The sequence below is a fragment of the Salminus brasiliensis genome, chromosome 2 (genome assembly GCF_030463535.1).
Source record: "Salminus brasiliensis chromosome 2, fSalBra1.hap2, whole genome shotgun sequence".
NCBI classification, from domain to species: Eukaryota; Metazoa; Chordata; class Actinopteri; order Characiformes; family Bryconidae; genus Salminus; species Salminus brasiliensis.
The window spans coordinates 49,771,943-49,796,389 of NC_132879.1; the positions used below are offsets into that span (position 1 = coordinate 49,771,943).

Sequence of the window (24,447 nt, forward strand, 5' to 3'; positions counted from 1 at the left end):
ACCCCATCCACCCTCATGGCTTTCCATCAATTGACAGTAATTTCACCAATTAACATGTAATTTAATGCTGGAAGCCTCAGTTTCTAATCATTGCATTTTCTTTTATTTAACAAATTCTATCCTTTTAAACACATAAATGACATTATGTCCATCATCATCATCATCATTACTCTGTAATCATCCATGTATATCATGAGTTACAGTGATGCAAATCCATATTTTACAACACTCTGCAATAAGGTGAGCAAAGAAAAATGTTTGTTTTATCTCTCTCCACCTCAATAAAGCCATTGTATGCTCACCTCCATCACCTGCTACACCTGCTAATTCCTGTCTAGGAGTGAGGACATCATCATAGCCCTCAGGAGGGCACACTGCACCGACATATGTAGACAAATGTTTTGATGACAGTGAGCAACAAATATGATTTCATTATTGAATGGATGGTTTTTCACAATGAATTTTCCATTTTAAAAGAGTCAGACCTGGTGTACTGTGTGGGCTCTCTCCAGCAGGAGTCACATCGTCGTAGATCTCCACTTTGTTTTCTGTCAAAATGTAAAAATGAAAGGTAGCCTCAGTGACAAGAGACTTGATTTTTACTAATTACCAACTCCAATTTAGATATTCATTATACCACAAACTGGGTACTTGTACCTGTAACCTGTAAGTCACTCTGGAGAAAAGTGTCAGTTAAATGTGTAAAATGTAAATGATCAGTTTATAAAGTCACTTACTTCTCAGTCCACTGGTGGTGGTCTCATTATAATATTCAGGCTTTTCTTCATCCACTGTCTTTGCTAGAAGAGAATGAAGAGCTTCTCCATTTTCTCTTTCTAAAATAAATGTTGATTCTAAAAGAGGCTTTTGTGAATAATCTCAGATGCCTGACAATAGTAGCAGCTGTGATTCAAATCATGAACGCACATCTAAGATCCTTTCATGAAAATGTTCTTACAGAAGATAAATCAACACAAGCTACTGAGGAATGTGATCGATGTTTAGGGTAAGCCTCCTGTAAAAATACACAGAAGTAATAAAACACATGTTTTGCTGACTTACTTGAGAGGAGCTGCTCTTCCACATTTTCATATCCTGAATTCTGCTCTTCAGAGAGGATGTTTCCTGTTACATTAGAGCAGAACAGTCGTGGAAAACCTTCAGAATTCCAGACAAGTCGCACAGGAAACAAAATTCCACTTTGACTGATGACCTAAACTACACATCACAAGATGAACTGAAAATCCACTACAAAAACTACATTTCCCATAATGACACGGTGTCTTGGTTTCAGTTTCTATTATACCAGGCTGTACAGAAACTGTTCTCAATAAAGGTCAGTCAACGAAAAGCCAGTTAAAACACTCAAACTCATGAAAAACATCTTTAAGGAATTTAACAAAAATACTGCATCAACCGTTTAGCAATTACAGACATTTTTTCTCATAGACTTTCCATTTACACAGTCTTAAACGTAACTAAGGAATGACAGATAAGCAGTATCATGGCCAGGTATGACCTTTTCCCTCGTTATTTCACAGCAGAGGCAAGATACACTGGTAACACTTAAAAAAGGAAGGTCAGATTGGACTAGAAAAAAAGGTCTGTGACAAAAAAAGGCAAGAATCAAGAACACGATTCTTTGAACAGATGAAACCAATATTAAATTCTAGTCTCGTCTTAATCTATAATGGTGGATGAAACTGAAAAAAAAGAGACAGAAATCCAAAACTCAGTAAACAGTAAAGAACATGTCCAGATTCTCTCCAGATGTACTACACTCCTGTTATTAACTATTTTATTAAAGGAATTTTTAAGCAGCATTATGAAGAATTGGTCTGGAGAGGCAATGACAGAGATGCTATTCTCCATATTACAGTCAGTGGAGCATCAAAATGATGTAAGATAAGGTAAAATGCTACAGCTGCTTTAAGGCATGTAGTTATTTACAGCCATTTAAACACAATTATTTCTACATGCTAGCTAACATTAACTCCTCTTCCCATATTGTGAGCAACTATGGACAGCCTCCAGTAGAACACTCCACATATTATTTACCCCTTTCAGTAAATCTTTTATTGACATGTTTATGGTCAATCTCCTCATAGACTGGCTCAGACAGAGTCTTCTGCCTCCTCTTAGAGAGCACTGTGAGAGAGACAGAGAGAAACATGGAGTCAGTTCAGTAGAAGAGAAGACTGATGACAGACTGAAGGACTGATGATGTTTAGAGAATGTACAGAAAGTGGATTGTAGATGATCTCTGAATCTGTCTACCTCTCCTGAACACTCTGTTCTGGTTAAACAGCACAACCAGAAGCACTAAGGCCAGGGAGAGCAACATTCCCAGCACCAGGAGAGACAATGGATAGGCGTAGGGATAATGTGAGGATGGAATTTGTGAAGGAGAGATTGTCTGCTTCTCAGTCAGATGTGCTGGAAATATACATAAAGAGTAAAACTCAATGGAACATCACATTGTATTTAGAGATCTGTAAAAAGATCACTTAAAGGAATAAAAGGAGTACCAGTGATGACAGTTGTGGTTGTTTCAGATGCAATAGTAGAGGTCACAAATATGTCTGTAAAGTAAAATGCTCAGGAGAGAGAGAGAGAGAGAGAGAGAGAGAGAGAGAGAGAGAGAGAGAGAGAGAGAGAGAGAGAGACAGAGACAGAGAGACAGAGATTAATGCAGAATTGAGTGAAAATTGGTATTTCTTGCTCCTGGGCTCCCCCTACAGTTGGGAAATGTAAGATGTGGTTTGAGCCACACCTATAAAATAAACCTTACAGCAGCATTTCTGGACAATCAAATATAGAAAATCCACTGAAGTGATGAAGAATGTGGACTGAGATAAAGAGTAAAATCACAGCAGTTTAAACTAAGGTGAGGTGTTAAGAACTAAGAAGATAGTGAGGAGAGCTGAGAAGATCATAGGGGTCTCTCTCCCCTCTGTCACAGACATTCACACCACACTCTGCACCCGTAAGGCCATCAGCATTGTGAAGGACCCCACTCATCCCTCACATGGACTTTTTTCACTGCTGCCATCTGGCAGAAGGTACAGGAGCATGCATGCTGTCACTGCACGGTTCTGCAATAGTTTTGTCCCACAAGCTAAAAGTGAATTAATTCAGTGCAAAGAATATAGGTGTCTTTCCCAAAAGTATCCAATCAGAGAACACTGATGAATATAACACAGAGAAGTTAACACCAGCATAACAAATAATCCTCTGACCTGCACAGCTGACCTCAGCTCTGTGGGAGCAGTCAGTGTGTCTCTTCAGGGAATGAGGACAGTCCCACAGGTGAAGCTCATTCCCTCTACACTTCACTTTGTTCAGCCAGACAGTCCCTTCACCAGCACCAAAGGCAGCACTCCCACCAGCTCTCTGTGCTGGACCACAGCCAAGCTGCTTGCAGACCACCTCAGTATCTTTGATGTCCCACAGATCATCACAGACGGACCCCCACTCAGCATTATGATACACCTCCAGCTTCCCAGAACAGCTTCCCTCTCCTCCCTTCAGCCTGAGAGGCAGGTGATCTAAACACACACACACACACATACACACACACACACACACACACACACACACACACACAGATCACGAAAACCAAAGGTCAACTCATAAAAAGGGAAGTTTAGATGAGATTGATTTGGCAAAATAATTAAGAATGAGTGAGTTATCTGGGTTTATTAACTTCTGATTAATATTTTAATGGATCAAGCAGTAAACAGAATGCCTCCATACTTGATCGCTGGTTCAGTGTGTGCTGTTTATTCTCTCCTGTGAATATGATAAAAATACTGTTTTAATATCAAACTGAGCTCAACATCAGGCTTTCAATCTTCAATACTCTTCAATCCTGCAATACTCCTAATGTCTGCTTTCAAAATGAAAATATGTTTGTCCATCTCCAAGAAAGAGAAAGTCCCTACCTGAGCAGGTAATGTGAGCCACCTCATCAGTATTATCACACTTGTTCTGTCCCCAGCGGGAAGATGGACACTGCAACAGAGAGGAGTCATGTTTCCTACATTTCACTTCATCTAGCCAGTTAGGAGCTGATTCCACTCTTGCTTTAGTAGCCTTCTCACTCCCAGTTCTTCCACAGTTCAGCTCTCGACAGATCAGACTTGCTGCTTCTTCATCTATGCCTGTCACACACACATTCCCCCAGGTTCCATTGTAGAACACCTCCAGATTCCCCTCACAGCCCTCAGTGAGTCTGATCTCTTTAAACTCTGGTGGGAGAAAGGTGTTTAATAATTAAGTCTTGCAGGTATTTGGAAACGATCTAAACTATCTAGAACTATTTGGAAGATATCTGATAACTAGCCACTTAGCTATCATAATTGTTTTACATCTCCTTACCCTAAGCTCAACCTGGCTTGATATACCCTGTATGTCCAAATGTATGTGGAAACTTCTACTAATGAATGAATTCAGCTACTTTAAGTTTCACCCATTGCTGACACACATCTGTAAATGCACACACACAGCTTTTCTAGTCCCTGTAGAGAAAGTAATACAATTGGTCTCTCCGGAGCAGATAAATATGAACCAATTGCCACCATGCCTTATGCCAAAGATATGCCAATGGATTTCCTAAAAAGTCGTAGAAGTCCTAACAGTAGATAAGGAGCAAACAAAATATTAGACTCTGCCATTCATTTATTGAAACAAATGATCTGAAATAATTCAATATTATATTAAAATTGTATCCAATATTTAATAAATAATATCCAATCTTAAAGTATGTGATCCACTAGGATTAACAGAAGATGAAATCAGAGTCAGATGATTTTAATCAATGGGATGACAATCAGGTTTAAGTGGGTGCCCTGTTTTTTATAAAGAAAAGAGATCAATTAAAGTCAGATCTTTACAACACATGGCAAGAACAAAGAAGATTGATGAAGACCTCAGATGAGGTGTTGATGCTCATCAGACTGGAAAAGGTAAGTCAAAAGGGTTCGGACTCCACCAATCCACAGTCAGACTATTATTCAACACCCTTAAGACCTAAGACCATCATTACCATTATTATGGTTAACCAACAAAGTTCATGCCAAGAGCAGGACATATAATAGTCTGTGAGATCACAAGGAAAACCAAAATAACTAAAGGCTTCTCTCACGTTGGCTAATGTTAATGTTCATTAGTCCACCATCAGGAGAACACTGAACAACAGTGGTGTGTATGGCAGGGATGCAAAGAGAAAGCCGTTGCTCTCCAAATAAAACTGTCTACAGTTTACCAAAGATTGCATTGACAAAATGGCCTAAAAGCAGTACCACACACTTTAACAACTGAATATATTATAAATAGCAGCAGTCATCAAATGTTACCTGAGCACACGACTCCAACATCATCCTTGTGTCCACATTCACCCTCTCCACACAGCTGATATCTGCAGTTCCACAGAGACGTCTCGCTCCCCTCACACTCCACCTCATTTATCCAAATGGGTCCAGTTCCAGCTCCAAACCGGGCTGGTACCAGAGCACTGAGGGCCACTCCACACTGCAGCTGTCTGCAGACCACCTCTGCATTCTTAATATCCCACAAGTCATCACTCACTGCCCCCCATGAGCCACTGTGGAAAACCTCCAGCCTTCCTGCACAGTCTCCCCCAGAACCAACCAGCCTGATGGAGCTACGAGCTACAATTCAGAGAAAATTTACTGAGCATGACTTCTTATAATAATAAAATAATTATCCCAAAAATATTATTCATTTCTATGATGATGCACACACATGAAATATTATATATTTATAAGGACTTGTTTGGACATGGTTGTTTGGTTAAAACCTGATCAACACACTTACTGTTGACTGTTCCTCTAATCTTTCACTCTATTCTGTATAGTTGTAATATTTTCTGCTATATTAACAACTAAATTATTCTAAACGATTCCAATGTTTTTACCAGAGCAGGTGATGTACAGCTGTTCTCTGGAGCTGCAGTTGACTGTTTGTGCACTGCTGCAGTTCCCCAGATGAGCTTCACTCCCAGAACAGTTGAAACCCGTCACACACATGTAGCTGTGTTCAGAATTGGATGAAGAGAAGCTGGAGATGCTGCGCACAGAACCACAGCCCAGCTGTCTGCAAACCACAGAGGCCTCAGACTCACTCCAGGAGTCCAGCAGAACTCTCCTCCAGTCCTGCCTGAAGTACACCTCCACCTCCCCCTCACACTCCATCCCTCCAGACAACTGCACTCGCCCCTCATGAAACACCAGAGAGGAACCTGAAGATACAACAAAAATACCTTAAATTCAGGATTGTACTTGCAGTCATTTGTTTTTGCATTTTCTAAAGAACAATTTTCCAATTCCCAATTCTTATGATAAAAAAGATCATTCATGCACCACTTGCCCATGTCCCAGTAGTTGAGAAAGCATTACCAACAAGATTCGTAAAGCTCACCACTGCAGACGACTCCAACATCCTGTTTATGAGAGCATGCAGTTCGACTCCATGATGAAATGGGACATTTTGACAGGTGTGTTTCGTTCCCCTGACAATCAAACACATCAGCCCAGATCCGGCCACTCCCCTCCCCAAACCAGTCTGACCCCAACACAGCCACAGCACTCCCACACTTCAGCTGACCACAGAGGACACTGGCAGCTCTCATATCCCAGCTTACATCACACACTGTGCCCCAATCACTGAGGTACTGGAGCTCCACTCGACCAGAACAGGAGTCGGAGCCGTTCATCAATCGAGCCTGAGTGTGACCTGAAACCACAGATTATTAAAAGAGCAGGTAAACAGGAATGCAGGTATTACATTTTAGACCAATTTCCTGACCCGGAATTAAGCTCCAGGACTACCTGTACTGACTGTCCAGGAAATCTTCTGTCTTATGTAATGAGATGTAAGTAAATAATATGAAATGTTATACTTTACCAGCACACATGGAGTCAAAACATAAAAACTACAAAACATGTAGTTCTTACCAGAACACACCAGTCCCACATCATTATTATGGGAGCAGTTGTGTTTGAGTGAAGATGATATTGGACAGAGAGTAATGTCAGATTCTTTGCCTCTACACTGAAGCTCATCTGACCACACCTGACCCTCCCCTCTGCCAAAAGCAGCTGCTCCCAGCACCTCCACAGGAAGCCCACAGCCCAGCTCTCGACACACAACCTCTGCATCCTGCTGGTTAAAGTCAGCATCACACACTGTGACCCAGGTCTCTCCATGAAACACCTCTACTCTCCCAGAGCACTGATGAGGACCATCCACAAGTCTGGACATTCTGTGACCTGTGTGTATTGTAACCTCATTAAAATATAACAATATATATTTGTGCACCTCAGGAACTTATTATATCATAAACAAGTTTATTCATCATCACAATTTGATTTAAAAGGTTATATTTTATATTTATTACACACATAATTACATATTTCAAGCTTTTTATTTATTTATTACATTTCTATATAATATTTTACTTTTGGTAAGAATATAATATTTCTTGTTTATGTTGAATTTAATAATAAAACAAAAACATGTCACTTAAAATGTAAGGAATATAAAATATGACTGTTTAGCTTTTTTAGTTAAATTATGAACAAAAATTAGTTAATTATATTTTAATTTTCTGAAATGATCTAGTACAAGTAATATAATGTTCAGAGGAAGATACTTACATCATTTCCTAAGCTACTTGTAGGTTAACATGTAGTGTTCAATAAAGTGCATATTCTCAATATGTGATGAATATGTGACGGTTTTGCATCAAATTATGAATACAAACGATTTTCACAACATTATTATTTTTTTAGGTGAACTGGTATATTGTTAAAAAGAAAAAAGAAATGTAATACTGAAATCATGCTAACAAAACTCTCTCACACTCACTGTCAAACTCTACCCTGAATATGGATCAAGTTTAATATTGAATTGTTAATGTTTAGTTATCTTTGCAGGGTAATGTTTCCAATAACAGAAAGAGTACACACACAAACACATTGGACTGTTTTAAAGGAGTGAATATGACAGATATGTAAATCTGCCAAGAGCAGGACACAACTGAGGGGCTGTGCAAGAAGGAGACTAGTGAGGGAGGCCACCAAGACACATATATTATATAGGACATTGTATATAAAAAATCATCATGGTGCAGCTTAAGGTCTGAGATATATACTAAGCAGTATGTTTAATGCAATATAAATAAGCAGGCTTGAGCAACTATAACAGGATCCAAATCCTTATTTCTGTCATGCCCGCGCTGCCGCGCCTGCCCCAGGAGCGGTCTCGGGCCGCGGCTCACAGGCGATCAAGAACTCCCCCTTCAAAGTCTTGTCATGTTCATGTCAAGTTTTGTTATGCTCTGGACCTTTATGTTAAAAAGGACTCTTGTGTTGACACCCATCGTCGCCATCTTGGTTTTAGGTTGTGTTTGACATGTGTCTGGTCATCGTTTGGTTTATGTGCTACACCTGTGGGCTGGTGCATTTAAGGAGGGCTAGTGTCAGCTGCCGGTGGCCGAGGATTACTCTTAGTGCAACCAATGCACTCAGGATACTCAGCTAAGCTTGGGTACTCAGTGTTCACTGGTCTAGTATGTGAGTCAGTCTGTATCTAGAGGTACAGGTTCAGGCTCAGCCCCTGCAGCTAGCACAGCCCTAGTGCCTCGCCAGCCCCAGGTGTGTTCTTTTGTTTTGCCCCTCTTGGTTGTCACGGTTGTTGTTTCTGTTTCTCTTTGCCCCACGTAATTCTTGCTGCTTTTTCTGTTTGTTTTATGGTTTATTGTCCCACAAACTTCTTGCTTTGTCCATCCCCTGCGAGTGTTCACCCATTCTTGTCAGACCGTGTGGATCATGACAGTTTCCAAATAACTGTTGAATCATTCATCCAAATGTCAGCAAACAACAGTTGCTGTGTAGTGACTGGAGGGCTAAGCCTAAGCCCCTCATATTGGCAGTCTGGTCATGCCCTCAATATATTTTTGGTTCAGTCTAACAGGTTGCTAGTTAGTTTTTATTTACTCATCGGTTTGCAGTAATTTCTACAGGAATTCTTTGTGATGAGGAGAACGTGATGGCAAAGTACACAGTGATATTTTGTAAGTAATATTATTTAATATAGAAAACTTTCAAGTAATGCAGCTTTTTCTCTGAATACTTTGCCAGCAATTTGATCAGAATGGAGCAAAAGTTTTAGGACAGCTGTGCTGTGGTTCTTTTCATAATTAGCTTTTTAGTACACCCTTTGCACCAGACCACACTGTGATGCATCAATTCAGAAAGCTCTCATTGTGCAGCAATACATGTTGAGAATAACATACAATAGTATATAATTAAATGTTTTTTGTTTGACATGTTTTTTGTTAACCAACATGATTAACATAACATGTTTTCTTTGCTATATTTTGTTTGTTTTGACACCACATATGTACTATGATAAAACTGATGATGTACACAAACTGTTGTGGCACTGCAATTTTCCACCAAGAAGACATGAAGACAGGAATTGTTTTGAAGAGTTTGTTAGGGGTTACATTGCCTTGTTTCAGAGATGTGTGTTTCTTCAAGCAGACTCATTCCCTCTTGGTTGACATTACAAATTAGGGTCAGCCTTAATGTACAAATGTATTTTAACTTTTTTTATTAGTCTAGTTTTTCTAATCTTTTCAGTAACTGATAAAATTGTTTTATATTAATTATTGAAGCTGCATAATAATAACCTAATTCCTATTTAACTTACCTGAACCATGGGAATCACATGCTGGATGTTAACTATAAGGAAATTAATGAAACCTCTCAAAACAAAATAACATTCTCAACCACTTCACAACCAAATACAATACAAGTAATACACTGTAAATTACAGTAGATTGAAGCTTACCTGAACAGATGACTTCAGGATCCCACATATGACTACAGCTATGTTTACCCCATCCCAGTGATCCACAGTTCTTCAGTGTAGACTCTGATCCACTGCACTGCACATTACTCATCCAGATTGGTCCAGATCCTGGTGTAGCTGCACCAAAACCAAGTACCTCTCCACAGTTCAGCTTTCTACACACAACTGCAGCCGCCATCACATTCCAACCAACAACACACACAGTTCCCCACTGTCCTCTGTGAAGAACTTCTACTCTCCCAGCACAGCGGCTTCCACCATCCATCAGCCTCATACTGTCTGTGTGAGAGAGAGAGAAAAGAAAGAGAAAGGGGACAGATGATGAGACTAAATGATAAATCAACTATATTAAATATTTCGTAAAGTGTGAACATTTTATCTAACAGCTATTGTAAAAACAAGCAAATAAATAAACAAACAACTTACCACCACACACCAGTCCCACATCACTGTCATGGGAGCAGTTTTGTTTGAGTGAAGATGATGTTGGACAGAAGTGAATCTGAGATTCGTTGCCTCTACACTGAAGCTCCTCTGACCACACCTGACCCTCCCCTCTGCCAAAAGCAGCTGCTCCCAGCACATCCACAGGAAGCCCACAGCCCAGCTCTCGACACACAACCTCTGCATCCTGCTGGTCAAAGTCAGCATCACACACTGTGACCCAGGTCTCATTGTGAAGCACTTCCACTCTTCCAGAGCAGTGAGACCCACCAACCAGCCTGATTCCTAAAATATTTATCACAAGAAAAAAATGAGGGATATGTAATGAGTCCCTGCAGCCAGACCAGTCAAAACTGTTACATTACATTCATCCACAAGTATATTTCCAGAATGGGTAATGATAAAAGTAATGTGATATCCATCCCATGCTAATATATCACCCAATGTAGCAAGTGTAGTCCGTATAAAAACAGTCTAATATAATAAGAGCTTATGTTATATATGTAATTGTATGCTCCTAATAAATTAGTGATGACAACAGTCACCACCACCACCACCAGCCAAAGTCCTTATAAGCACGTCTGTTTACCCCTGTTTTGAAATATTACCATTTCCAAAACAAACTGCTGATTAAACCTGACAAACACTTCCTGAATTGTTTTCTTTACTATATTTTGTTTGTTTTGACACTACATATTTACTATGATAAAATGGATGTTGTACACAAACTGTTGTGGCATTGCAATTTTTCACCAAGAAGACATGAAGAGAGGAGTTGTTTTGAAGAGTTTGTTAGGGGTAACATTGCCTTGCTTGTTTCAGAGATGTGTGTTTCCCTCTTGGTTTTCAGTAACTGATGAAATTGTGTTTTATATTCATTATTGAAGCTGCATAAGACTGAAAACAAAAACAAACTGCTGATAAAACCTGATTTTTCTGGCGACTGAGCTTGAGCAGAAATCCACATTGAGGGGGCTTTGTCCACTAGCACATCACATTGTAACCAGCAGATAATTGGCTCTTTTTGTTGACGGGTGGGACTTTATCCTTAAACAGAGGTCAGCTCCCTTAGGACAAGCTTGTGTAAGAATAAATTAATTATTATAAGAGTGGTAACTAATTATTGTTAGACAAAGTGATACACTGTAAACATTGGTCTGAACTGCTGTTAAGCACAGGGATGATTTAGGTGGACAGGTGGAGGGAGTGAATGAGTGAGTGAATGAGCGAGCAAGTGAAGAAGAGAGAGAGAGAAGCAGAACGAGGGCAGAGTGTGAATGTCACGAGTGGGAGTACAGTTCAAGTAGCCGCAGGGCAGCCTGTTCAACATTAAAATTAAGTAAAGTAATGACCGAGTTTCCTCCTCTTTATTTTTCAGTTTAACCACACTACCCATCCCCAAATCAACCAACCCACAGCCCAAGACTGAGGTGAACTAGCCTAAAAGAGACAGAGACTCATTCATCCATTCTAAGTTTTACACTTGCAAGAGTGTTTTTTGAGAGCCACATGTAAGACTTTATTGTGGATTAATGATATGAGCCTATTCACATGTTATTAACAATTTGAGTTTAATCCTAATCAATAGAAAATGTAGAAAAATGTAGAAAAATCTTCCCCAAAGTTGTACAATTTACCTGAACAGACGACTCCAGCATCTTTAGAATGATCACAGTTATGTTCACCCCATCCTGCTGATCTACAGTTCTTCAGTGTAGACTCTGATCCACTACAGTCCACATTATTCATCCAGATTGGTCCTGATCCTGATCCGAAGTGAGCTTCACTCAGTGCATCTACAGCCTCTCCACAGCCCAGCTCTCTACACACCACTGCAGCATCTCTCATATCCCAGTAATCACCACACACTGTTCCCCACTGTCCTCTATAAAGAACCTCCACTCTCCCAGCACAGCGACTGCCACCATCCACCAACCTCACACTGCCTGTACAATAGCAAGCAGGACAGAGACATAGAGAGAGAGAATGAAAACAAAAACTGCAATAGCCTTTCAATAACCTTAAAATCATACAAAGTGAAATTGCTTTTGAAAAAAAGGGAATAACAGAAAGAGATATGTCCATATAATTAAATTATGAACAGTGAATTTCAAAAAACTTAAAACTACACATACACCCGTAATATATCTATTAGCAAGAATGAGATTAATTATGAAAATGTAGCACCTACTAGCACACACCAGTCCTACTTCACTGTCATGGGAGCAGTTGTGTTTGAGTGAAGATGATGTTGGACAGAAGTGAAGCTGAGATTCGTTGCCTCTACACTGAAGCTCCTCTGACCACACCTGACCCGCCCCTCTGCCAAAAGCAGCTGCTCCCAGCACCTCCACAGGAAGCCCACAGCCTAGCTCTCGACACACAACCTCTGCATCCTGCTGGTCAAAGTCAGCATCACACACTGTGACCCAGGTCTCATGAAGAACCTCTACTCTTCCAGAGCACTGAGAACCATCAACCAGCCTGACTCCTAAAAGAGATATTATTTAACAATAAGCCTTAATGATGTTTAATATAATGATCTTGAAAATATATTAGACAATGCTTGGTTCTTAAATACCTTGGAAAACATTCATAATAAAACATTGGAAAAATACATATATTTACAAATATGTAGCTATTGGGTTTCTAAAGAAGTTGTACATTCAAGTTAGATTAAATTCATGAAAGTGGGTCAGAATAACAGACTCACTAATTGTGGGTTGAGAGTTCCAGTGTGCAGCAGTTTGGTGACTGCTCTGTTTTAACAAACCAATTTAGTTGGCAACTGATGAGTCAAATCAGGGTGGGTTTAGCAGAAAAATCACTGAACTGTGCTGGACACCGTATAACCCCTGTTTAAATGAACTTACCTGAGCAGATGACTCCAGCATCTGTAGAGTGATTACAGTTATGTTTACCCCATCCTGCTGATCTACAGTTCTTCAGTGTAGACTCTGATCCACTACAGTCCACATCATCCATCCAGATTGGTCCTGATCCTGATCCAAAATGAGCTTCACTCAGTGCATCTACAGCCTCTCCACAGCCCAGCTCTCTACACACCACTGCAGCATCTCTCATATCCCACTCATCATCACACACTGTCCCCCACTGTCCTCTATGAAGAATCTCCACTCTCCCAGCACAGCGACTGCCACCATCCACCAACCTCACACTGCCTGTAAGAGGGAGGGAGATGCATATACAGAGGATTGCAAAAAACTGTACATCCGTCCAGGTTGAGATAGCAATGACGGCTGACTGTTGATGTCTGCCTAGGTTGTTTTCAGTCAGTGGTGCAGATCAGTGACACACCTCATTTCAAGACCACCACGCCCATCAGCATAGATATATTCACAAGAACTATTGCTATTTAAATACGCAGGCAGAAAAAATGTGTAAATAGACTGTTGTATGGTAGGACCCCTGATGCTGAAATTTGTGGAGTGGATGCAGGAAAGGTTTTTTTCTGATGATTTTTCCATGAAGGTCATGTTTTTGCAGGAGTAGCCTCACAGTAGAACAGTGCACTAACACTCCATAGTCTACTAAATGTTCCTGAAGGTCTTTTGCAGTGAAACCAATTTGGATTAGCTTTTGCAGCATTCCTGTGAGCAGCTCTCTCACAGACATTAACTTAACCTGCACCAGTCTTGTTAAGTGCCATTTCTAAATGACATTACAATCTGAGAAAGAAACTGGAAATACTTTACTATTGTCATATTCTCCTGCTTTGTGGACATCAATTATTTAAATTTTCAGTGCATCAGACAGCTGCTTAGAAGAGAAAATTGAAAATTGCAGGGGTCACTCTGGGCACAACAGAATGAAGCAAGTTTCTGCAGCTCAATCTGAACTCATAGTCATCCATAGATGATCACCACAACAGTCGGCACTCATGCCTGCCATCGCTACCACCTACAAATCAGCCACAGTCATAGATGAACTCCACACATTGGGCTTGCTAGGGTCCAATGACCAACAGAGAGAGCATCATATATGGTGCACCAGAAGGCAAAAGCACAGCAAGCAAGCTAGAGTTCACGCTAGACTAAACACTAACTGGCTGGCTGTCCTGCTCATTCTGCTATCCAGCATTTGCCCCTTGGACAGCATACTGGATCTTTCCTGGTGCACACAGGGCTGAGTCCCACCCCCACTACAGCTAAGACCACCATAATGTGTCATGCTAATTTCATCTTATAGACTGCTTATCAGACGTACCAAATCAGAGTAGAAGAAGCTAGAATGTAACTTTGCTTTTCAGATCTGTTTTGAGCACACTGAAATGGACATGTTTATGGAGGCTGAGACCGCTGGAGATTCCATGAACCTTGCGTTTGCCTACTGAATACATTTCAAACAGTCACCTGGAAGAACTACAAAACACATTTCTTACCAGCACATACCAGTCCCATATCATTATCATGGGAACAGTTGTGTTTGAGTGAAGATGATGTTGGACAGAAGTGAATCTGAGATTCGTTGCCTCTACACTGAAGCTCCTCTGACCACACCTGACCCTCCCCTCTGCCAAAAGCAGCTGCTCCCAGCACCTCCACAGGAAGCCCACAGCCCAGCTCTCGACACACAACCTCTGCATCCTGCTGGTCAAAGCCAGCATCACACACTGTGATCCAGGTCTCATTGTGAAGAACCTCAACTCTCCCAGAGCAGTGAGAACCTCCAACCAGCCTGATTCCTAAAAGAGATATTATTTAACAATAAGGCTTAATGATGTTTAATATAATGATCTTGAAAATATATTAGACAATGCATGGTTTTTAAATATCTTGGAAACATTCATAATAAAACATTGGAAAAATACATATATTTACAAATCTGTAGCTATTGGGTTTCTAAAGAAGTTGTACATTCAAAAAATTAGATTAAATTCAACAAATGAAAGTGGATCAGAACAACAAACTTGCTAATTGTGGGTTGAGAGTTCCAGTGTGCAGCAGTTTGGTGACTGCTCTGTTCTAACACACTAATTTAGCTTGGCAATTGTTGAGTCAAATCAGGGTGGGTTTAGCAGAAAAATTACTGAACTGTGCTGGACACCGTATAACCCCTGTTTAAATGAACTTACCTGAGCAGATGACTCCAGCATCTGTAGAGTGATTACAGTTATGTTTACCCCATCCTGCTGATCTACAGTTCTTCAGTGTAGACTCTGATCCACTACAGTCCACATCATCCATCCAGATTGGTCCTGATCCAGATCCAAAGTGAGCTTCACTCAGAGCATCTACAGTCTCTCCACAGCCCAGCTCTCTACACACCACTGCAGCATCTCTCATATCCCACTCATCATCACACACTGTTCCCCACTGTCCTCTATGAAAAACCTCCACTCTTCCAGCACAGCGACTGCCACCATCCACCAACCTCACACTGCCTGTAAGAGGGAGGGAGATGCATATACAGAGGATTGCAAAAATCTGGACATCCGTCTACAGGTTGAGATAGCAATGACGTCTGACTGTTGACGTCTGCCTAGGTTGTTTTCAGTCAGTGGCGCAGTCAGTGACACACCTCATTTCAAGACCACCACACCCATCAGCATAGATACATTCACAAGAACTATTGCTATTTAAAAACGCAGGCAGAAAAAAATGTGTAAATAGACTGTTGTATGGTAGGACCCCTGATGCTGAAATTTGTGGAGTGGTTTTTTTTTCTGATGATTTTTCCATGAAGATCATGGTTTTGCAGGAGTAGCCTCACAGTAGAACAGTCCACTAACACTCCATAGTCTAGTAAATGTTCCTGAAGGTCTTTTGCAGTGAAACCAATTTTGATTAGCTTTTGCGGGATTCCTGTGAGCAGCTCTCTCCCAGATCTTAACTTAACCTGCAACAGTCTTGTTAAGGGCCATTTCTAAATGACATTACAATCTGAGAAAGAAACTGGAAATACTTTACTATTGTCATATTCTCCTGCTTTGTGGACATCAATTATTTAAATTTTCAGTGCATCAGACAGCTGCTTAGAAGAGAAAATTGAAAATTGCAGGGGTCACTCTGGGCACAACAGAATGAAGCAAGTTTCTGCAGCTCAATCTGAACTCATAGTCATCCATAGATGATCACCACAACAGCCGGCACTCATGCCTGCCATGCCTACCACCTACAAATCAGCCACAGTCATAGATGAACTCCACACATTGGGCTTGCTAGGGTCCAATGACCAACAGAGAGAGCATCATATATGGTGCACCAGAAGGCAAAAGCACAGCAAGCGAGCTGGAGTTCACACTAGACTAAACACTAACTGGCTGGATGTCCTGCTCATTCTGCTATCCAGCATTTGCCCCTTGGACAGCATACTGGATCTTTCCTGGTGCACACAGGGCTGAGTCCCACCCCCACTACAGCTAAGACCACCATAATGTGTTGTGCTAATTTCATCTTACAGACTGCTTATCAGATGTACCAAATCAGAGTAGAAGAAGCTAGAATGTAACTTTGCTTTTCAGATCTGTTTTGAGCACACTGACAGGGACATGTTTATGAAGGCTGTGACTGCTGGAGATTCCATGAACCTTTTGTTTGCCTGCTGAATACATTTCAAACAGTCACCTGGAAAAACTACAAAACACATTTCTTACCAGCACACACCAGTCCCACGTCATTATCATGGGAACAGTTGTGTTTGAGTGAAGATGATGTTGGACAGAAGTGAATCTGAGATTCGTTGCCTCTACACTGAAGCTCCTCTGACCACACCTGACCCTCCCCTCTGCCAAAAGCAGCTGCTCCCAGCACCTCCACAGGAAGCCCACAGCCCAGCTCTTGACACACAACCTCTGCATCCTGCTGGTCAAAGTCAGCATCACACACTGTGACCCAGGTCTCATTGTGAAGAACCTCTACTCTCCCAGAGCAGTGAGAACCTCCAGCCAACCTGACTCCTATATTATAAGAGAATGAGCAAAGAGAGGAAATAAGCAATAGAAAGTCAGGGCAAAACTTCTGTATAAAAAGTTCTCATTCAGATTTTTCTAAATTAAAATCTACTACACATTGTGCTTCTTGCCTGAACAGATGACTCCAGAATTTTGAGTCTGACTGCAGTCATGTTTACCCCACAGTTTTGATCTACAGTTCTTCAATGTAGACTCTGATCCACTACAGTCCACATCATCCATCCAGATTGGTTCTGATCCTGATCCAAAGTGAGCTTCACTCAGTACATCTACAGCCTCTCCACAGCCCAGCTCTCTACACACCACTGCAGCATCTCTCATATCCCAGTTATCATCACACACTGTTCCCCACTGTCCTCTATGAAGAACCTCCACTCTCCCAGCACAGCGACTGCCACCATCCACCAACCTCACACTGTCTGTTCAACAGAGAGAAAAAAAGGAAGTGAGAACAAAAGATCAATGCTAAAGTCTTAATGCTAAAACAATTAACTATATATACATAACAGTACATAAAAACTTACAAAGTTAAACAACACTTGAGCAGCAAGTGTCATTAGTGACTCTGCCAGGGATTTTAGTGTCTCATGAAAAGATATTACACTGGGTCCCACAAGTCTAACAATTCTGACTAAATACTCAATGCTCACTTAATGCATTTTTAGGGTCAGTCATCTTCTATTCAAGATTTAATAGTTGAATCTGCTTGTCCACCATTCTGCTCTTAGTATCCCATAATAAAAAAGTAACAATATATATATATATATAATTTATTAAAAAGAAAAACAAGAAAAATTCACATTTACATAAGTATTCAGATCCTTTACTATTACACTTGAAATTTAGCTCACATTTCTCTTGATCATCTTTAAGATGTTTTTGCTCCTTGATTGGAGTCCAACTTCATTTTATTCTCAATTTAATTGATTGAACATTATTTGGAAAGACATACATCTACGATAAGGTCTCATAGCCGACAATGCATATTTGAGCAAAAAGCAAGCTATGAGGAGGAAATAACTGCCTGCAAAACTCAGAGACAGGGTTGTGTGGAGGCACAGATCTGGAGAAGGCTACAAAAAGGCTACAAAAACATTTGGTTGCACTGAAAGTTCATAAGAGCACACTGGCTTTCATAATACTTAAATGAAGAGGTTTAGAACAACCCCACCAAACAAAGTAGTCTAGGGACCATGGTTGAAGAGGTCACCAAGGACCTGAGCCACAAAGATCCTGTGTGCAGATGGGAAAAACTTCCAGAAGGTCCACCATGACTGCAGCACTCATGGACTCTCAGACTTTTCACTTTGTCATTGTGGGGTACTGAGGAGCGGAGACGGGTCATTGCACAGACAAGCAGACCAGTGAAGAACAAACTGGCTGGTAAAGCATTTTTAGATGGCTCTATCTAACAATCTATCTTAGCTATCTTAGGTGGTTGCATTGGGGTTACTTGGTGGTACCCCATGTGGTTGTTTTGGTGTTGCTAGGTGGTTGCAATAGTGTCCTAGGTGATGTCTAAGGTGCTGTTAGGGGGTGCTAGGTGGTTGCTATGATGCCACTAGGTGATTAATATGGAATCCCAAGTGGTTGCCAGGTGTAATTAAGTAGATGGTGATTTTAGACTGTTGTTATGGTATCCCAGGTGATGCAAGATAAGGTGAGATGTTGCTAAGTGGTGGCCTGGCAGTTGTTATTATATCCCAGGATAGGCAGACAGAGAAATAGACAGAGCTGTAGAGTTGTTGTTTCTTCTTTTTGTGATTTGCTGTTCAATAAAGCCTGAACTTGAATCCTGATCAGTGTGAATAGGAATAGGTAGACAGATAGAGAGTTGCAGAGGAATAGATAGGCAGACAGACAGACAGACAGGCAGGTAGACTAAAAATGACCATTTTGGTACGAGTGAGGGGGAGAGACTGGCTGCAGATGCATAGCAGTAACACAGCCAGGTGGGGATGAAGGGAAGTAAGAGGGGGAGATGGAGCAGCAGGTTGGAACATGAAACTCTGAAGAGTAAAGGCAGTGGCTACCTCTTCAAGCAAATCATTACCTCAGCCATAGTGCCACCCTGCTCTTCGAGCAAGCAGTGGTGCTCACTTAAGAGTTTTGGAGTTTAGACATGTGAGTTTAAACATGTGATTACATGATGTAACAGAGTTCTTGTTTCATAAACATTTACATTAAGATACTGTAGAGTCCTATTGGATTAAACACTTACCAGCACACACCAGTCCCACATCATTATCATGGGAGCAGTTGTGTTTGAGTGAAGATGATGTTGGACAGAAGTGAATCTGAGATTCGTTGCCTCTACACTGAAGCTCCTCTGACCACACCTGACCCTCCCCTCTGCCAAAAGCAGCTGCTCCCAGCACCTCCACAGGAAGCCCACAGCCCAGCTCTCGACACACAACCTCTGCATCCTGCTGGTCAAAGTCAGCATCACACACTGTGCCCCAGGTCTCTCCATTAAGAACCTCTACTCTACCAGAGCAGCGAGAACCTCCAACCAGTCTGACTTCTACAATGAGGAAAAGAGAAATCATTATAATACTCTTACAATATATCCTCTATTATAACACTGATATCACTCACTGTTATCACATTTCATCACTGACACTGAAAAACACAAAACTATGGCGAGGCTCATTTTTTCACCAGGACAGTTGTGTTGGTCATTTATTGAACAGCCTGCAATACCTGGTGAAAACCTGGTGACTTATGGTGAAAAGGGTTTGTGCTGTTGAGGACTTATGAATGACTTGATATTACCAATGATAGTTCTGTTATATCTGGAAAATCACATAAAATGTACAGAGTTGTAAATGGTTGTAAATGTAAATGGTTTAGCAAAAAAAAAAAAAATAATTTACATGACTCCAGATGTAGGTGATTAGCCAAAGACAGGGTTGCTACATGATTGTTAGTTTACAACAGGAGACACTAGGCTAGCCGAAAACACTGAACCTGAAGCCATCTAATCTCTGAAGGTACATGACCATTTTTTTCTTGCTTAAAAAATCTGAAAGCTGCATAAACTAGTTTTTCTGAAAATTCATTTAGTAAAATGCTTTTGCTCTGTTGTGTTTATTTCCTGGTCATGTGTTCTTTAGCACATAAGTCTGTTTTGTTTGTGTTTTTGTCTCCGCCCTCACCCCCACCTATTCTTTAGTCTTCACAGGTTCCCAGGTTCCAGTTGCATTTAAAGCAAATACAGTGTGCTAGTGATGGTGAAGAACACATCTGAACCAAGGAAAATGGTTCACGGTTTTAAAGCATTGGACATTGGCTCCTTGCTGCATTCTACTGTCCAGTTAGATTTCCTACAATGACTTCTTCCTTCTGATTCATGTTTCCACCAAAACGTATTCACACAAATAAAACTTATATTACAACAGAAACTTCTCAATTTGATATTTTGAACAGAAAGTAAATTTCACTGACATATGATTCTCCATCTAATTTAAACCATTGATAAATTAATTAAAAAAGAACTTATTTTCTTATTCCATAAGCTTCTTATTGTGCAAATAAAATATTATTATAACGTATTTGTCTATTGAGAAAATCATCCAGATTTGATATTTTTCACATGTTTCAACTTCGTCTGGGTAAGTGGGCGTCAGTGAGCATCAATGTACAAATATTTAGATGTTATGAATCAATAATATAAATCTGTGAAATTCTCCAGTTTCACCCTGCAGAATTATAAATCTGTGACATAAAGCTTGACTGTTTTACATGACTGTGCTTTTTTACTGAATTGTATTGTCAAACTATTTTCTAAAGAACTAAGATTTATCTTCACCAAACAAAGGAAGATCTGCAATCAAGACAAATGAGTTGAAAGAGGTTTTTTGGTGTGTATTTAGAGAGTGACAGTGTTTGTTAGCAACCTTTTTCTAACATGTGTCTTTCTCATATTTCGGATCGCAATATTAGTATGTAAGTCTGTTGCGCTCTTCTGACAAAGAACCTGATATTAAACTTTAGATATTAAACATGTCTTGGCTGATCAACTGCATCTGAACTGAACATTAAATTATCATTAATTGTAAATATTTATTTTGCCAAACTATCTATTTCCCCCTACTTATTTTGCATCATCTGTGGTACATTTTATTTATTTATTTTGTTGCACTTCTATTTTTAATCTTATTTTTTTCTGCCATAATTGAACAAAAACAAGAATTTACACCATTTATAGCCAGTTACTCAGATTAGCTGACTCTATCAGGTCAACCCACAGACAACTTTCTACTCCATGTAAAATTTAGTAAAGAACTAAATAATAAATCTGAAGATTGATTCACAAAAAACAGTGTTTATCACAATCTGAGTTTTTTTGTACTTTACCTGAACAGATCATTCCAACATCTCTAGAGTGATCACACGTAGGATCCAAAACTATCTCATTTCGTACCCCACATTTGCTCACTGTAGACTCTGATCCATTACAGGTCCTCAAGTATTGCCAGACGTTTCCTGATCCCAGTCCAAAGTGATCAGCATTCACTACATCTACAGCCTCTCCACAGCCCAGCTCTCTACACACCACTGTAGCAGTTTTTATATCCCAGTAATCATCACACACTGTTCCCCACTGTCCTCTAAGAAGAATCTCCACTCTCCCAGCACAGTGACCTCCACCATCCACCAATTTTACAACTCCTGCACATGAGAAAGAAAGACAAGAAAGAAAATATAAATGTCCAACAGCAGAATACTGACCCATAGCAGTATGTTCTGATTAACATTAATGCTCTGATTGTATTTAATGTTGTTCATTTTCATTTGAGACAGTAAGAACTTACCAGCTGTGGAGAGTGTGATCATGGAGGACAGAAGAATGAGGAGCACACAGCTGTCCATCTCCCTCTGACCTGCACACACTCCGTTCAACTCAGCAGCAGAACAAGCTTCACCTCCACTCCCCCAGAGAGACTGAAGACACTAAGAGAAAGAGAGAGAGTGAGAGAGAGAGAGAGAGAGAGAGAGAGAGAGAGAGAGAAAGAGAGAGAGAGAGAGAGACCCCTCAGCCGCCAATCACACTCACTATGACCTTATTAGAAAGAGGAGAGGAAACCATCAAACATTTTCAGTGACAAATCAGAGGAGGCATTTTTTTCTTTCTCCATATTTATCAAAAGAGCGTCAGCGCTGATCAACACAACCCCACCTCCCTCTCTAGAGGAGAGAGAGAGTGTGTGTGTGTGTGTGTGTGTGTGTGTGGTGTGTGTGTGAGGGGAGACACTGGCAGCAGTGTGGTAGGAAACCCACCAACATACAGGAGACTGACTTCAGAGAGAGGAAACACTCCAGCTTTAATGCTGCACCTGCAGAGAGCTGATCCATACACTGATAAAGCCCCTCCCAACACACACACACACACACACACACACTCACACACACAAGCTGTTGGATAGGATTCAATTGTAGTTACATTAAATGTAATGAGCCCCTGCCTGACCATGTGAATGGGGGTCCCCTCGCCTCCGCAGGCTCTGGCAGCGTGTCTCCCGGTATGACTTACTTATAATACATGACTTTAATGTTGTTAAAAAATGTACTTTTTACACAGTAATTATTTAAGGTTATGTTTCTTATACTGACTTGTATTTAGTAGTATGTAAGCTTAGAGGTATTTTTGATAAAAACTAGCTAAGGTTATTTTTCTGAGTAAACAGTGAAGCACTTTTGTAAGTCGCTCTGGGTAAGAGCTCAAACACTTAAAATCATTAAAATCTCTATTATTATGATATTATAAAGTCTACAGATAAAGAATCCATAGTGTTTGATTCAGTTCTCTGACCTGAATAACTTTGCAACTACATGTTCTGTCAGAAATGTAACTCCTTGTCTGGAATTTTGACTAATTCATTTAAAGACTACAGCTTATTGTTCAAAGGTCAAAAGGTCAAGTTGAACAAAACTCGGTTAATGTCTTGGAGGAAAACTCCAGATGAATACCTTTAACATATGGACACCTTTTGACAAATTCTAACTCACTTTCACTTGTCTCCTGTATTCCAAAGAGGCCCATTCACAGACTAGTACCCTAGGGGGCTCCTCCTTACATTACCTTTACAAAAGTGAAGCACTGCTAGGCCTACTTGTGAGATTCAGCTTGGACCCCACATATCACTGACTGAGGCCATATTTCACCTTTTCAACTAGAATTTGATCCTATTGACTCTTTTTCTCAATATGGTCTCTGACTATCAATTAGTTATTGAGACTATGGCATTTTTAATTTATATCACTAACTCATCAGCATCTCAAAAATTATAATCACATGTATATATTGAGACTAAGATTTGCTAGCTGTGGCTCTAAAAGGTGCACTAAAGCACTCAGAAACACTTAACATTTTCCCCACAATGATATTCTGAAGTCTACAGAAAACAAATCTGATCTGAATTACTTTGAAAATACATGTTGTGTCAGAAATTCCCCGTCTGGTATTTTGACATTCATTCAAAGTCTAGGGCTTACTATACAAAGGTCAAAAGGTCAATCTGAATAAAAGTTGTTGACCACCTTGGATGACGGTTCCTGATCAATAATCATAATCATATGCACACCTTTTGACAAGTTTAACTTACTTTTCCTTCTCTCCTGTATTCCAATGAGGCCTATTAGGGGTGTATTGGGCCTCATTTTGGCATGTATATCACAGGATTTAACTTTTCACACCCAAACAACACTGCAAATACAATCACATCAGAAACTTAACTATGAGTTATGTGTTTCTGACATCTCTGTTGACAATCAATAGACAGTTCTACCACCCTTAGTAGATCAACACACATGAAAGGCCTTTGGATAAACTCTTAAAACACTTAATTGCATTTATCATCCTCTCTCAAATAAGTGAGCGCTGCCCTTTCGGCCTGACGGTGCCTCTATAGAAAAGTGTTAAGTATTTTAATCCACATCTATTTATAGAGATACATTTTTATACATTTTGTACACCCTACAAAAAAAGCCTTAAAAACCATACAGCTCCGCCTGTCTCATGTCCTAAGATTTCTGACCAATCTTCACTTTTCTGGTGTCAAATGAATCAGAAGTCTATCATTTTTTTAATAATCTCCAAAATATGTTGGGAATTCAACAATGCATTAATACCAGATGCTAATTACAAATAGGGGCGGAGCTTGGAT

At 40.3% G+C, this 24,447-nt stretch overlaps 1 protein-coding gene across 1 annotated transcript in view; it reads right to left on the reverse strand.

The window, feature by feature from the left end:
- The window catches only part of LOC140549724 (uncharacterized), a 178,880-nt gene that overhangs the window by 55,371 nt on the left and 99,062 nt on the right, over positions 1-24,447 (reverse strand). The window contains 20 exon segments of the mRNA XM_072673469.1: positions 486-548; positions 1,063-1,125; positions 2,059-2,148; positions 2,278-2,461; positions 2,539-2,582; positions 3,240-3,560; positions 3,888-4,250; positions 5,358-5,672; positions 5,839-5,850; positions 5,939-6,262; positions 6,442-6,756; positions 6,978-7,285; positions 10,323-10,629; positions 11,982-12,290; positions 12,536-12,835; positions 13,188-13,516; positions 14,731-15,049; positions 15,440-15,748; positions 16,961-17,263; positions 17,389-17,697. Of these exon segments, the coding sequence (XP_072529570.1) occupies positions 486-548; positions 1,063-1,125; positions 2,059-2,148; positions 2,278-2,461; positions 2,539-2,582; positions 3,240-3,560; positions 3,888-4,250; positions 5,358-5,672; positions 5,839-5,850; positions 5,939-6,262; positions 6,442-6,756; positions 6,978-7,285; positions 10,323-10,629; positions 11,982-12,290; positions 12,536-12,835; positions 13,188-13,516; positions 14,731-15,049; positions 15,440-15,748; positions 16,961-17,263; positions 17,389-17,697 (4,887 nt within the window).